Source organism: Microcebus murinus, chromosome 6 (assembly GCF_040939455.1).
Source record: "Microcebus murinus isolate Inina chromosome 6, M.murinus_Inina_mat1.0, whole genome shotgun sequence".
NCBI classification, from domain to species: Eukaryota; Metazoa; Chordata; class Mammalia; order Primates; family Cheirogaleidae; genus Microcebus; species Microcebus murinus.
Genome location: NC_134109.1, coordinates 38,140,342 through 38,153,863, shown reverse-complemented (window position 1 = coordinate 38,153,863; position 13,522 = coordinate 38,140,342). Strand labels below are relative to the sequence as shown.

The following is a 13,522-nucleotide window of genomic DNA, read 5'->3' as shown; positions in this document are numbered from 1 at the left end:
GTTATTCAAGTTGAGATACCACTTTGAGTCTGAGCTTATTAGGGGCCCCAGGAAAAAAAGAAAAAGTTCACCAGAATTTTAAGAGTATAATAACTGCTTATTTAAACATCTTGGAATGTTCTCAATAATTTGAGACTATGTAGTTAGCTTACAAGGTATCACATTATGGATGTCCACATATTAACAACAACAACAAAAAGACACCAGGCTGGGCATGGTGGCTCAGGCCTGTAATCCTGGCACTTGGGGAAGCCCAAGAATGAGGATTACTTGAGGTCAGGAGTTCGAGACCAGCCTGAGCAAGAGTGACACCCTATCTCTCTAAAATATAAAGAAATTAGCCAGGCCTAGTGGTGTATGTCTGTAGTCCCAACTACTCAGGAGGGTAAGGCAGGAAGATTGCTTGAGTCTGGGAGTTAAAGGCTGCAGTGAGCTGTGATGATGCCACTGTACTCTAGCCTGGGCAACAGGGTGAGACTATCTTAATAAATGAATGAATGAATAACAGGTGAGACTATCTCAATAAATAAATGAATGAATGAAAGAAGGAAAGAGAGAAAGAAAGAACGAAAGGAAGGGAAGGAGGGAAGGAAGGAAGGAAAGAAAAGAAAGACAGAGAAAGAAAGAAAGGAAACCAAGACCTCTAACCCTTAAGAATGAATTATTAAAAATAATCAGATGTTCCAAGATTTTTGGGAAGTACTTCTTGAATTACAAAAACTTAACGATTAAAGTCTTTTCCACATCTGTGCCTTCTTAAACAGTATATACTGATCATAATTGAACCTTTCTTCTGTGTCTGAAAAATTTGTTATTCTCTACAGTTCTTTGCTACTTTTCAGTTTAAGTACATAAGTTTGTTTGCTTCTAAATTAAACAACCTCAAATTTGTAGTACTTTTTGAATGATTTTTAAGGTTTTCTTTATCTTACGTATAATAATAATAGCTAACTTCTACTAAGAGAATATTCAGTGCTGAGACACTGTTCTCTGCATTTTATATGCTTTAACTCCGTTTCTCACAACCTTATGAAGTTAACTGTTAACAATTTGTAATTTACGGAGGAAACTGAGACACAGTTACTGAGTAACTTGCCCAACATTACTTGTTTAGTAAATGTCAGAAGTTGGCCTAAACTTGGGTAGACTGGCTCCATAGTCCATGCTCATTAGTACTTTAGAGATCTTTTCATGTTCTTGAACTTTCACTACATTCTGTCTCTTTTTAGTAGGCACCCTATCCTGTTTTTATTTCATATTGTGTTTTTACTGTGAACTTGGAAAACAAGTACATACTTTCTAGAATTCTGTATAAAGGAGGAATAAATATGCACTGAGCAAGGACCTAAGTGAGTTGTTAATGAGTCTAATATATGAGATCTAGTGTTTAGACTTGAGGTCTGTATTGACTGCTCAGTCAGTGCTTTCCTGGGGCTAGACTATAAATGGGTGGACATTAGGAAGTCTTATTTTGATTTGGTAATGAGGTTAATACATTATTCTAAATCAGATAAAGTCCTAATATAGTTTAAATGTATATTTTGAACCAAATGTTCTTTTTTAAAGCACACAAACATTTTTTAAGTCATTCCTAATGGAGTTAATGAATTTTTGATGTTTTGTTGGGAAACTAAAATGCAGATTTTCACTTTTAGAAATGAGGGCTGTCACAAAGCATCACATTTTAATGATACACTAAGAGCCACTGGTACTTTCATACAAATAATCATATAATTCTTTCATTTAAATTCTAAAAATATGCTTTAGAATTCATAAGTTATTATAAAATATGATTTATTTTAGAGAGGTGAAAATGTAGTTTTTAAAAAAGTTTTTTTCCATTAGGAAAATGCTAGTATTTTTCACTTACCTTGGTTTTTAAATTTATCTGCATCTCTCCATTCAAAGGCCGTGGGTTTCTTCCAAAGGTCAGTTTAATTCAAGCTTAGATTAAGGATTGAAAATACCCCAAGAAGTTTACATGTCGATCTCTACTGCCACGATCTCTGCTGCCACGAGCACAATCATCAACACCTATCCCCGACACATACACCTATGCCATCACCAAGACCATTATGTTTCTTGTGGTGTCTTTTTTTTTTTTTTTTTTTTTTGAGACAGAGTCTCACTTGTTGCCCAGGCTAGAGTGAGTGCCGTGGCGTCAGCCTGGCTCACAGCAACCTCAATCTCCTGGGCTCAGCGATCCTACTGCCTCAGCCTCCTGAGTAGCTGGGACTACAGGCATGCGCCACCATGCCAGGCTAATTTTTTGTATATATATTTTTAGTTGGTCAATTAATTTCTTTCTATTTTTGGTAGAGACGGGGTCTCGCTCAGGCTGGTTTCGAACTCCTGACCTTGAGCGATCCGCCCGCCTCGGCCTCCCAAAGTGCTAGGATTACAGGCGTGAGCCACCGCGCCCGGCCCTTGTGGTGTCTTTTAAAAATCTACTCTTGAATGCTTCTAGAAAGGGCAAATTCAGTCCTTATCCAAGTATACTTGCATTGGCACCAGGACTGCCCCATTTTTCCTTGTTCCATTAGCAAATGAGTATGAACTAGAACTCATCTTCTTCCTAAAGAGGTCAGCATTTCTAGCTATCTGTGCCTAAATTTAAACTTATTCTCTTAATTCTTTTCCACTTGATGGTTAGTTCTTTTGGTATACTAGCCTTAAAATTTCCAGATTTGATTTCTCTCTTATTTCCATCAGCTTTCAAGTTTGTATAGATTCCACCTCTTCATTTATCTTTGCTACCCCTTTTTACTCCTATTGCTACTGGCTCAGCCTCTCATTACCATCACTTTATTCTAATTCTTACATACCGTAGATATTTGGTGCTAAGTTAATGTTCCTTAAGTTCCTGATTGTGCTTCCATACTCAGAATTTTTAAAAGCCCCATGTTGTATATTTGGGCTGAATTTCTCAGTTGAGCATATGAAGTCCTCCACAGAATAGCGCTAACCTTCCCTTCTAATTTTGTCTTATTACTCTTCTATATATACTTTATACTGCAGACAGACTGAACTATCTACTGCTCGCCAAATGTGTGCTATTTTTCCTATTTCTGTGCTTTTCACTCTTCTGCCTGGGAAGTCCTTCTAACCCATCTCTGCTTATTGAAATTTATTGAAATTCTAATATCTCTTTCTCTGAGTGGGCCTTCTCCTTGACTAGAACATATTGTATAATTTTTCTCTGTGCTTTATGTCCTTACAAGAATGTAAGTCTTGAATACTTACTCTTCACTGTACTGTTGTATGTTGACCTTACTGTACTTAAGTACATTTATAACTTCTCCAAGAAAGGGAGTGTGTCTTATTCATCTTTGTATCACCTGTAATATCTAGTCTAGGTTCTGAATACTGAATATATTTGTATGTGTTTTGAACCAGGCTGACCAATGAAGATAAGAAACCAAGATGCTATTTGCTTAGTCACCTGAGTTAATCTCATTTTTTAATTATATGAGGTTTGAAATGGGAGTGAATAGACTTGAATTTATTTAATTCTGACTTTGCTTTATTTCTGTAGCTTTTGATAAGTCATTCAATCTTTTTTTCAATAGTAACAAAGTAGAAATAATTTCCTGCCTGCTTTACAGGATGACTCAAGGAAAAAACCAAATGTATAAAATGCTATTTGCTATTAAAAAGAAAGTTGCTATTTTAAAAGTTCTGTAAATACATTGAGTACCACCTATTATAACATTGTGCTAGCACCTTTAGTAAAGGATAAGAAGTTTGCAGAAATTCTCTTTTGGGGCATGCTTATACACTGATAGCACAGTTATAAAGCAAACTCATACCATTTTTATATTTCTTTGTAGTTTGATCAAGTTTGCTGACATGAATGATTAAGTATTATCCCAAATATGGATTCTCTTCCACCAACTCAGGGAATCACTGTAGTCTAGTAAATCACTGGGTGGAATGTGTAAGATCTCTTGGCTGTTTTAGAATGGGTCAAAGAGGTATGAACTGGCTGGGTGCAGTGGCTCACACCTGTAATCTTAGCACTCTGGGAGGCTGAGGCGGGAGGATCACTTGAGGTCAGAAGTTTGCTACTTTTATTGTAACAAATTTGTTTATTTAGTTCTGTTTTACAACTTTATTCCATACTTTCTTTAGGCCCTGTAAAAAAGGGTAAAGAGCAAAACACACAGCGAAGCTTTTTTCTCAGAATGAAGTGTACTTTAACTAGTCGAGGGAGAACTATGAACATAAAGTCTGCAACATGGAAGGTAAGTAAAAAGGATTTGTAAGTGATGATGTACTTGATTTATAGATAAATTCATACATCTAGACATTGCTAGTATTAAGATAACTTTAGAATTACGAGCAAAATTTACAATTGTTCCTTGGTGTTTGGGGGTTTAACATCTGTACTTACAACTATTTTGTCTGTGATCCCCCAAATCCAAAACAGTGTAGTAATTTGCCAATTTGGGGCACAAACCTAAATTATGTGAATTGTGGCATTGAGGTACCAAGGTTACTTAATCAGTTTGCTTTGTCAACCACCCAATATTTGAATCCTATTAGAATTAGAAATTTAGATTTCTTATTAGAATTAGAAATTTAGATTTCTAATTAGAATTAGAAATCCTATTAGAATTAGGATTTTCCTAATAGAAAATCCTTAATTTTCTATTCATCATTATTTCATTTCTTTGTTCAGTGTTGAAACAGTCGTCAGAGCAAAAAATAACTATCAAACAGCTCTGATGACCAGGTGAATGAAAAAGAAGCCCAGATTTATACAAGGAGAATATTTTAACCCTTTGCACTCTCTTTTTTCTTGATTCCTTTATTCTATTCGGGATTTAATTTTTTAAATACCCCAGATTTTACACAGCACGGCAGTAGAATAAAAAACTGGAGTTTCTTTTCATACAAACTTATTTATTTGGATTTTTTTATATTTCAAATTATTGATACATTCAAAGAGTAATTTTAATCTCTATAATATTTGCTAACCGTGTTGAGTCACACGCGACATCTGAGTGCAAAGGGTTAAAGAGTAATCCATGGTACTAGAGAGTACCATGGGTGGAGTTTGGAGAAAATACTTATTGATTTTTTTAAAATATGGTTAATCCACTAATGATGGTAAATTTTATGAAAGCTTAAAACTTGCCATGTCAGACTCAACTACTTATCTCTGCATTTTTTTTCTAGCATTGTAATTTTTTAAAAATAACTTTTCTTCTTCATATATAGGTACTTCACTGCACAGGCCATATTCATGTATATGATACCAACAATAACCAATCTCAGTGTGGGTATAAGAAACCACCCATGACGTGCTTGGTGCTGATTTGTGAACCCATTCCTCATCCATCAAATATTGAAATTCCCTTAGATAGCAAGACTTTCCTCAGTCGACACAGCCTGGATATGAAATTTTCTTATTGTGATGAAAGGTAAATTAGATCAAAAATGTAAATGTGAAATTTTTAATTAGTCTACGGCATTTTTAAATATTCACTATAGTAAAAAGGCTCATTGTTAAATGGTATGCTTTCCACTAAGCTAAATAGGATGATACATCCTGGAACTCAATACTAGATTATCTTTCTAAATTAATTTAGCCACATATATTGAACACTTACTATGTTGTACTATAAACACTTAATTCACCAGGTCTATCCATAAATTAAGATGAGCTCTTTTTGCTTTAGGGGCTCTGTTTATTTAAAGAAAGAAAATACATACAGTGGATGTTTTGAGGAAGGATAGATTACTTGTGGTTATGGACTATAAAGCCATATATAGACTATAAAGACTATAAAGTCTTTGGACATTTCTTCATCCTACATATTTTCCTTGAACAGCTTCAACTCTGCTCACGGTTTCTATCACTATTTCCCAAATTCAGTTCTGTAGCTACTGCTATTTAATTGCCAACCTGATACTTCTATATGGATAGATATTCTTTTGCATTGTAAGCTAAATATTTCTGTAACTGAATGGTATCACTACTTTCCGCAAACTATAGCATTGAAAACCGCTTTTCCTTCTATATTGCTTATTGTGGTTAACACACCACTGTAGACACAAGTCCAGGAAAACTTTGGAAGTCATCCTTTTATCTTCTTTGTCTACAAATTGGTCTCTAAGTCTTACAGATTTACTATCTACATATATCTCTTGATCATTCCCTCCTTACTACCATTGTGCACCTGTCATTGAATTCTTTAGCTCATTATTACCTTTGACTTGAACTGTTGTCATAGTCTCTTGAGCTGCCTTTCTGCCAACAGATTTCGGCCCTTTTCACCTTTTATCCAGATTGCCAGGTAGTGGACTTCCTAATGTGAAAATCAGATCATGTCATCCTCCTGTTGAAAATGCCTCAATTGCTTCCCTTCATCTTCACACACACAAAAAGCTTTGTTTATAAAAATTGCGTAGATTTTTATTTATCAAATGAAGATGTGTATTTTAAAAGAATGAAAGAAAAATAGACCTTCACAGTAAAATCTAAACTTCTTAGCATAGCAAACATAGATATTTACCATGTGGCCCCTGCCTACTTCTCCAGATTAATCAGGAGGAGGGGGAACCACACATTCTGATGTGGCCCCCAGCACTCTACAACCTGAGAGCCCCCCATGCTGCTTAGTGCCTTTGCACATACTTTCCTAATCTGCAATGAAATTTTCTTCACTCCTAACACATACTTAACTTCCAAGAGCATCTACTTTTTTGTGGAACTTTACTAGTTCCTTCAAGAAGAAACTACACCATTCCTTGTACATACCTCTGTCCTAGCATTTATTCTGCTATTGTTCTGCTTGTCTTATTTTTCACTAATGCTGTGTAATATAGTGGCTGAAGGCATAGATTGTGTAGTCAGACTAGTAAATTCTGGCTCTGCTTCCTGTATTCAGAGGGACTTGGACAAGTTAGTTCTTCTCTTTAAACACAATTTCTTCATCTTTAATAACACCTGTTTTATGGGATTAACTTGAAGATTATATGGAAAAACCAAGTTAAGCACTTAGCCATCATATAAATTAGACAAGAATCCCCTACTCCACTCAACAAGGAAATGTGACAGAGCTCTGGTTTGGGAATCACATAATCTTGGATTTAGTCCTGGCTTGCAGCTATGGTACTTACAGTGTGGCCTTGGTTCTTAACTGTTGTAAAACTCACATTCCTCATCTGTAAAATAAAGGTCATACTGCAAAAGGTTGTTGTAAGGATTAAAGGAGTAAAATATATACTGCACACAGTGAGTTCTTCAATTGTTGTCAGTTTTAAGACAATGAGGGTGGGAAAGCTAAGAACTATTTTCTGGTGTTTACTGAGAGTATTCATGTGAATGTATGCTAGAACAGAGATGCCCATCTTGTTTTGAGGAATTATTTTTCATCTTTTGAAAACTTAAAATAACAAAGTATAGGGGAGGCTGGGAAGAAAGGAAGGTCATGGAGCAATAATGAGAAAGGGAGTAGCATTCCCCTCTGGTTACATCAGAAAATTAGCAAAATGATCATGACAGAGAAGTTAAGAGTAAAGACAGACAGTTTACTGATCAACCAAGAAAAGTTTTGAGTTTGACCAGTAGACTCTTATTTTCTGGTTAGAGCTCTTGCCAGGAAATTCTCATATCTATAGTCCCTAAGAACTAAGATACAGGAAAACATTTGCCCAATCTTAAGAAAATCTAACATACCAAGCTTTTGACATCCAAAATATCCCACAAACCACTATTATTTATTGAGTAATGTCCACTTACCATCATTCACAACACATTTATTTAAACATCTGTGTTTATGGCACTAAAGTAGGAATGAAGATTAACAGTTCCTCCCTAAAGACACTTACAATGAATGAATGATATATGACTTTAGATCACAGATGTCCTAGTCCATTAAAAACACTTTGTGATCCCATTTTCTGGATTCATCCCCCACCCCCTGACTTTCATACAGAACATAAGCTATGTCACTTTCTAAAGTTAAATTAACTTTACCTTTCTTCCTCCAGTATACATAAAATTGACCTTCTAGGAAAGTGTATGCTGTATATTTTGACTTCTTGGCATCCCATAGTGATAGGCACATCTCAGATTGAGAAGCACTGATTGATATCTGATTAAATCAGAGCTTCCTAAGTCAATGAGTAAGACCCTCACTGATCTGATCCTTCTGCTTCTTCTGCAGCCATCATCTCTCTCTGCTCGTCTCCACTAACCACATCAGTAGTCTTTGTTACCTGTACCATGTTAAACATTTTCTTTATCTTTGCTTATACTGTACCTTCTTCCTGAAATGGTTTTGCCTTTTCTTTGATTCTCTTCTGTACTGAACTCATAAGTCTCCTATAAGAAGCTGTCCCTCATTCTACCATTCCTTCTCATGGACAGGGATGATTCTTCTGATTCCTGGAACAGATTCTCATCACTGCATTTACCACATTGTTTCATAAGTAGTATGGTAAGTGTACCAGAAGATTAGCCACATGTTGAGTTTTTGTCTTTGCATTTTCATGCCTGATATAATGCCAAGCACACAAAGGTTTGAATAGTGAAAATGTTTTTAGTTCTATAGGAATTTTATTTAAATGTGCAAATATAAATCCAATTAAAAGTATTTTTAAAGTATAATTTAAAGAAATATGACTGATTTTGTTTAAAAATAGTATTTTCTTTTATAATGCTGCCACCTAGTGTTGATGTGTTTAGGACTATCTCTTTGTAAAGAATTGAGGGCTTTGGTTGGGTTTGGTTTGGGTTTAATTGCACTCTTCTGCAGAACCATTTGCTTTGGTTTTTGACAAATCAGGTTTCTGTTTATTATGGAATAAATGGCATTTAATAACTGCAGAGTTACTAAAGCTGAGGTGTTCATTTATTCTAAGCAAAGAAGGACGCTATTTTTGAAAATTCACTTGTTCATAAGATTAATGCATATCAGTTACTCTAGAAAACAAAAATTTTCTTTATCAGTCTATCCCTTTTTTTCTTTTAAAACTTACACATTTTACTAACAGAATCACCGAATTGATGGGATATGAGCCAGAAGAACTTTTGGGCCGCTCAATTTATGAATACTATCATGCTTTGGACTCTGATCACCTGACCAAAACTCATCATGATAGTAAGTACAATGGAAGAATTCATAGATATTCTACTTATTTAACTCTTGCAATCTCTTTACTATTTGGCTGTCTAATTTTCTGGTTAAAATGAACCAGTCTTCCTAGACTAAATATGTTAACAGACCTCTTCATAGGGGATCTTGACTGTTAAACCTATGTTTTGTACTTGTTACAACAAATATAAGTAAAAGTAGAATCATTTAATAATATATAAAACGTCCCTGACATTTTAAATAAACTTTTAAAAAATCAAATGTTATAGAGTATTTAAGAGCATCATTTTCAGAATCTGCTTAAATACTCAGAAAAGTGGTTGGTACATACAAGGCACTAAGAAAATATTTGTACAGTCAATGAATGAGAAAGTGGTTAACATCATGCACATGTGGTAACAAGTACCCTTGACATAGATATGATTCTGAATTTTACTCAAATGAATGTTGTTTAAGGTCCTAAGGTAAGTTAAACTTTAGAATTTCTCACTTGCCTGTTTAATCTGAACCTAAACATGACTTCCCAGTCATACTGGGGATATCTGAATGCCTCTCAGTGTGATTAGTCTTGAACTGAAGAGTAGGCCCAAGTCTGCAGTCAGAGCCCCAAAACTCATGACAATATCATCATCATTATGATCTATTCAGTACTTTCTCCCAAATCAATAATTAGAGTGCCCATTGCCAAAAGCATACAGTATGGAATTCAAATATGCTAAGTACAGCTTTTTGAAGCTTCTTTGGTTTTATGGAAACTATAGCAGGGATTTAAGGAAATGATAGCAGTACCTCTTTGTTGAATGTTCCCTGTGAAATCAAGGTCATTGATCTCTCTTTGACACTTTCAACTTAAGTCGTTAAAGGAATTTTGGTCACCACTCTCTCTCATTCCTGACTTTTCTTTTATTCAAAGTGAAGATTGGCAGGAAAGGAGTTTTACTTGGAGGTAAGAAGAAGGAAGTAGATAAGTTTTCAGCTGTGCTGGGGCTTTCTCTTGCTCTCCATCAAATTAAACAGTTACAACGATTCCATTAAAATAAACATTTCTCCCCTTTTCTAAAACAATAATTGACATTCAACATCTTTTCATTTGATTGAAAATTCAAAGTTAAAATATTTTCTCTGCATGATTCTTTTTCCTTTTCACTCCTAGTGTTTACTAAAGGACAAGTCACCACAGGACAGTACAGGATGCTTGCCAAAAGAGGTGGATATGTTTGGGTTGAAACTCAAGCAACTGTCATATATAACACCAAGAATTCTCAACCACAATGCATTGTATGTGTAAATTATGTTGTGAGGTAAGCTTGAGAAATAAATATTTTGGGAGAGCAAAGAAGTAACTCTTATTATATACTCTGTTCATTTTTTTAATTAGCTGGGTGTGGTGGCATACCTGTAGTCCCAGCTTCTTGGGAGGCCAAGGTGGGAGGATCACTGAGCCCAGCAATTCAAGGCTACAGTGAGCTATGATTGTGTCCCAGTGCTCCAGCAACAGTGGCAGAGCAAGACCCTTTCTCTCTTAAAAAGAAAATTAAATTTTATTTTACTTTTACATTTCTACCAAATTAAGATTTCAGTACTCTGACCTAGGTTTCCAGTCCAGCTATTCCACAGTGGTGCCACTAAATAACTATCAGTAGTTATCCATCCCCATTACTTTCACTCCTATTTTTAAAAAGACCTTGAAAAAATTTCAGATCTATGGATTAGTTTGCTCTACTGATACAGCTATCAGCATATCCTATCTCAAGAAAGCTATGTTATTTTTGTAGGGAGAATATTGGCCTTGGAATAGTTAGGTTTGAGTCATAGCTCTACCATTCATTAGCTCCATGATCTTAGGGAAGTCTCTTCGTTTCTTGAATTTCATCTATGTAAATGCGATAACACTTACTTCAAAATGTTATAATGAGATTCTATGTGAGATTACTTAAAAAGGCTATATAACGTGATACATGGCTCCTTATATTCATGAACTCTTCTCTTAGTTCATTGGTTTGTGCGTATTTTATTTATTTATATATATATATATATATATCTTAAATTAATCTTTTATTTGCTCTATTTCACTAGGCTCCTGCCCTATCTAGTCTACCTATCCATATTACCACCACATTATAGTCTGTCTTCCACATTACTATCAGGCTGAGCTTTCTAGTGTGGATATCTCATTGTTTCATTTTCCTTAGCATTGTTTAAAAGATACCTTTATCACACACACCCAAGATAAATCCTTGCCTACATGCACAACATCCTTTCTTGTCATCATATTCATGATTTCATAGAGTTAGCCCTCCCTCTAAAATCTACAGTCTCCCCTCTTAGGAAGACTTTGGTCATTTGATATTATTCTTGCCACTTTTGACACCATCCTTTAATGTTTTAATATTATTAGTGCCAAAGAGTTGTTTTGTAACTTTACCATTACATAAGAATGCCCCATTTGCAATGTCCTTCTCTTCCCCCCATCCCCAGTCTGCCTGACAAATTGCTACTTGAGCCCAAGTTTCAGCTTGTTAGCTTCTCAGTGAAGCAAGTTTTTTCCATTTTAGTCATTACCATAGTGTATTTTAATGTTTACGCATCTCCTTTCATAATGGGTTATGAACTTCTTTGAGGGCAAGGGTTTAGTATTTTAATCCTTGTATCCTCAGTTCATTCACAGTGAACATTTAATTAAAGGAGTAATAAAATTTATATTTAAGCCAAACACAAAGATGGAGCTGTTGTTCATCATCCCTCTTCACCCTATCCTGTAGATGGTATCACCATATCATTTTCTTACCACCAAAGAAAGTATAGCACCTCTCTTAGAAAAACATTGGTTACTTATCTATATATATTCAGGACTATCCTTAGGTCATCCCTCATATATTACAGCCAAAGAGTTCTTTTCTAGCAATTTCATTATATGTGGGTCAGTACAAAAATTCCAAGGATCTATTTGTGTCCTTCATGTACTTGACTGCAAATTTCCTTGTCACCACCACTCTTCCCAAATGGTATCTGAAGCTTTTAATTGAAATTACTGAAACTGTTTTGTATTGTGAATTTTCTTAGGTCTTTATTTCATATTGGCATTTTAAAACCCTAAATGTGACAAAGTATGCATGAGAGATCGTGCATCTCAAGGAATCTTAAAGTCTTAAAATTTTCTTTTTTTCTTTTTTTTTAAAGATAGGGCCTTACTCTGTTGCCCAGACTGGAGTGCAGTGGCACCATCATAGCTCACTGCAACCTTGAACTCCTGGGCTCAAACAATCCTCCTGCCTCAGCCTTCTGAATAGCTGGGACTATAGGCATGCACCACCATGCACAGCTAAAAAAAATTTTTTAAAAACATTTTTTTATAGAGACAGGGTCTTGCTATATTGCTTAGGCTGGTCTTGAACTCTGGCCTCAAGTGATCCTCCTGCCTCGGCCTCCCAAAGTGCTAGGATTATGGGCATGAGCCACTGTGCCCAGGTAAAATATTCTTTTTCATAAAGCAGAATTTTTTTAAAGAAATAAAAGTCATTACACAGTTCCCCTCCCCCTCATTGTGTCAAGTGCTCACTTAGGGATTACTAATTTCTCTTCTTTTGACAGTGGTATTATTCAGCACGACTTGATTTTCTCCCTTCAACAAACAGAATGCGTCCTCAAACCAGTTGAATCTTCAGATATGAAAATGACTCAGCTGTTCACCAAAGTTGAATCAGAAGATACAAGTAGCCTCTTTGATAAACTTAAAAAGGAACCTGATGCTTTAACTTTGCTGGCCCCAGCTGCTGGAGACACGATCATATCTTTAGATTTTGGCAGCAATGGTGGGTACTTAGTTATTTTGTTCATCTCCTAAACCATGAATGTTGCTGCAAGCCCCATGTTAACTAAACTTTGACATTTTTTGTTAGTAATCATTTGGACATTACAGTCTTACACATTTTCTTTTTGATTGAAAGTATTTGCTTAATATTTTTGCCCCTGTAATTTTTAGCATTCGTGCTTTTTTCACATTGCTTGAAATTGTGTCTCAAAGTAGACTTAAGGTATTCTTCTCACTTAAATTTTTCCCAGCTACTCTGCTATCTCTATAACCTGCTGTCTGATTTTCTTTACAATTTTGCTGAGTTATATTGCAATAGGTATAGTTGCATTAAAGGATACATAAGCAGTCATAATATTATACAACATTTAACATTAAAAATGAAACTAATTTCAAACTGGGTTATGTTTTAATGTATAAAAAGGTTGGAATTGCAGGTCATCTACGCCATATGGATTAATAGTTGTTGTCAATAATGGACTGGAAAGATAATCTTATGGTTTTACTATAATCTGTAAACTTTCTAATTAAGAAAAATTTGGTGACATTTTTGTTGTTTGATGAATTAGACAAACCTTTTGAAAAAAGGAACATAAATTTCTAT

General features: G+C 35.1%; 1 protein-coding gene across 2 annotated transcripts in view; it reads left to right on the top strand.

Moving 5' to 3' along the window:
• The window catches only part of HIF1A (hypoxia inducible factor 1 subunit alpha), a 43,115-nt gene that overhangs the window by 23,088 nt on the left and 6,505 nt on the right, over positions 1-13,522 (top strand). For both annotated transcript variants that reach the window (XM_012777650.2, XM_012777649.2), the window contains exons 5-9: positions 4,132-4,244; positions 5,224-5,426; positions 9,007-9,113; positions 10,261-10,408; positions 12,699-12,919. In XM_012777650.2, coding sequence (XP_012633104.2) covers positions 4,132-4,244; positions 5,224-5,426; positions 9,007-9,113; positions 10,261-10,408; positions 12,699-12,919 — 792 coding nt within the window. The remainder of the gene's footprint in view (positions 1-4,131; positions 4,245-5,223; positions 5,427-9,006; positions 9,114-10,260; positions 10,409-12,698; positions 12,920-13,522) is intronic.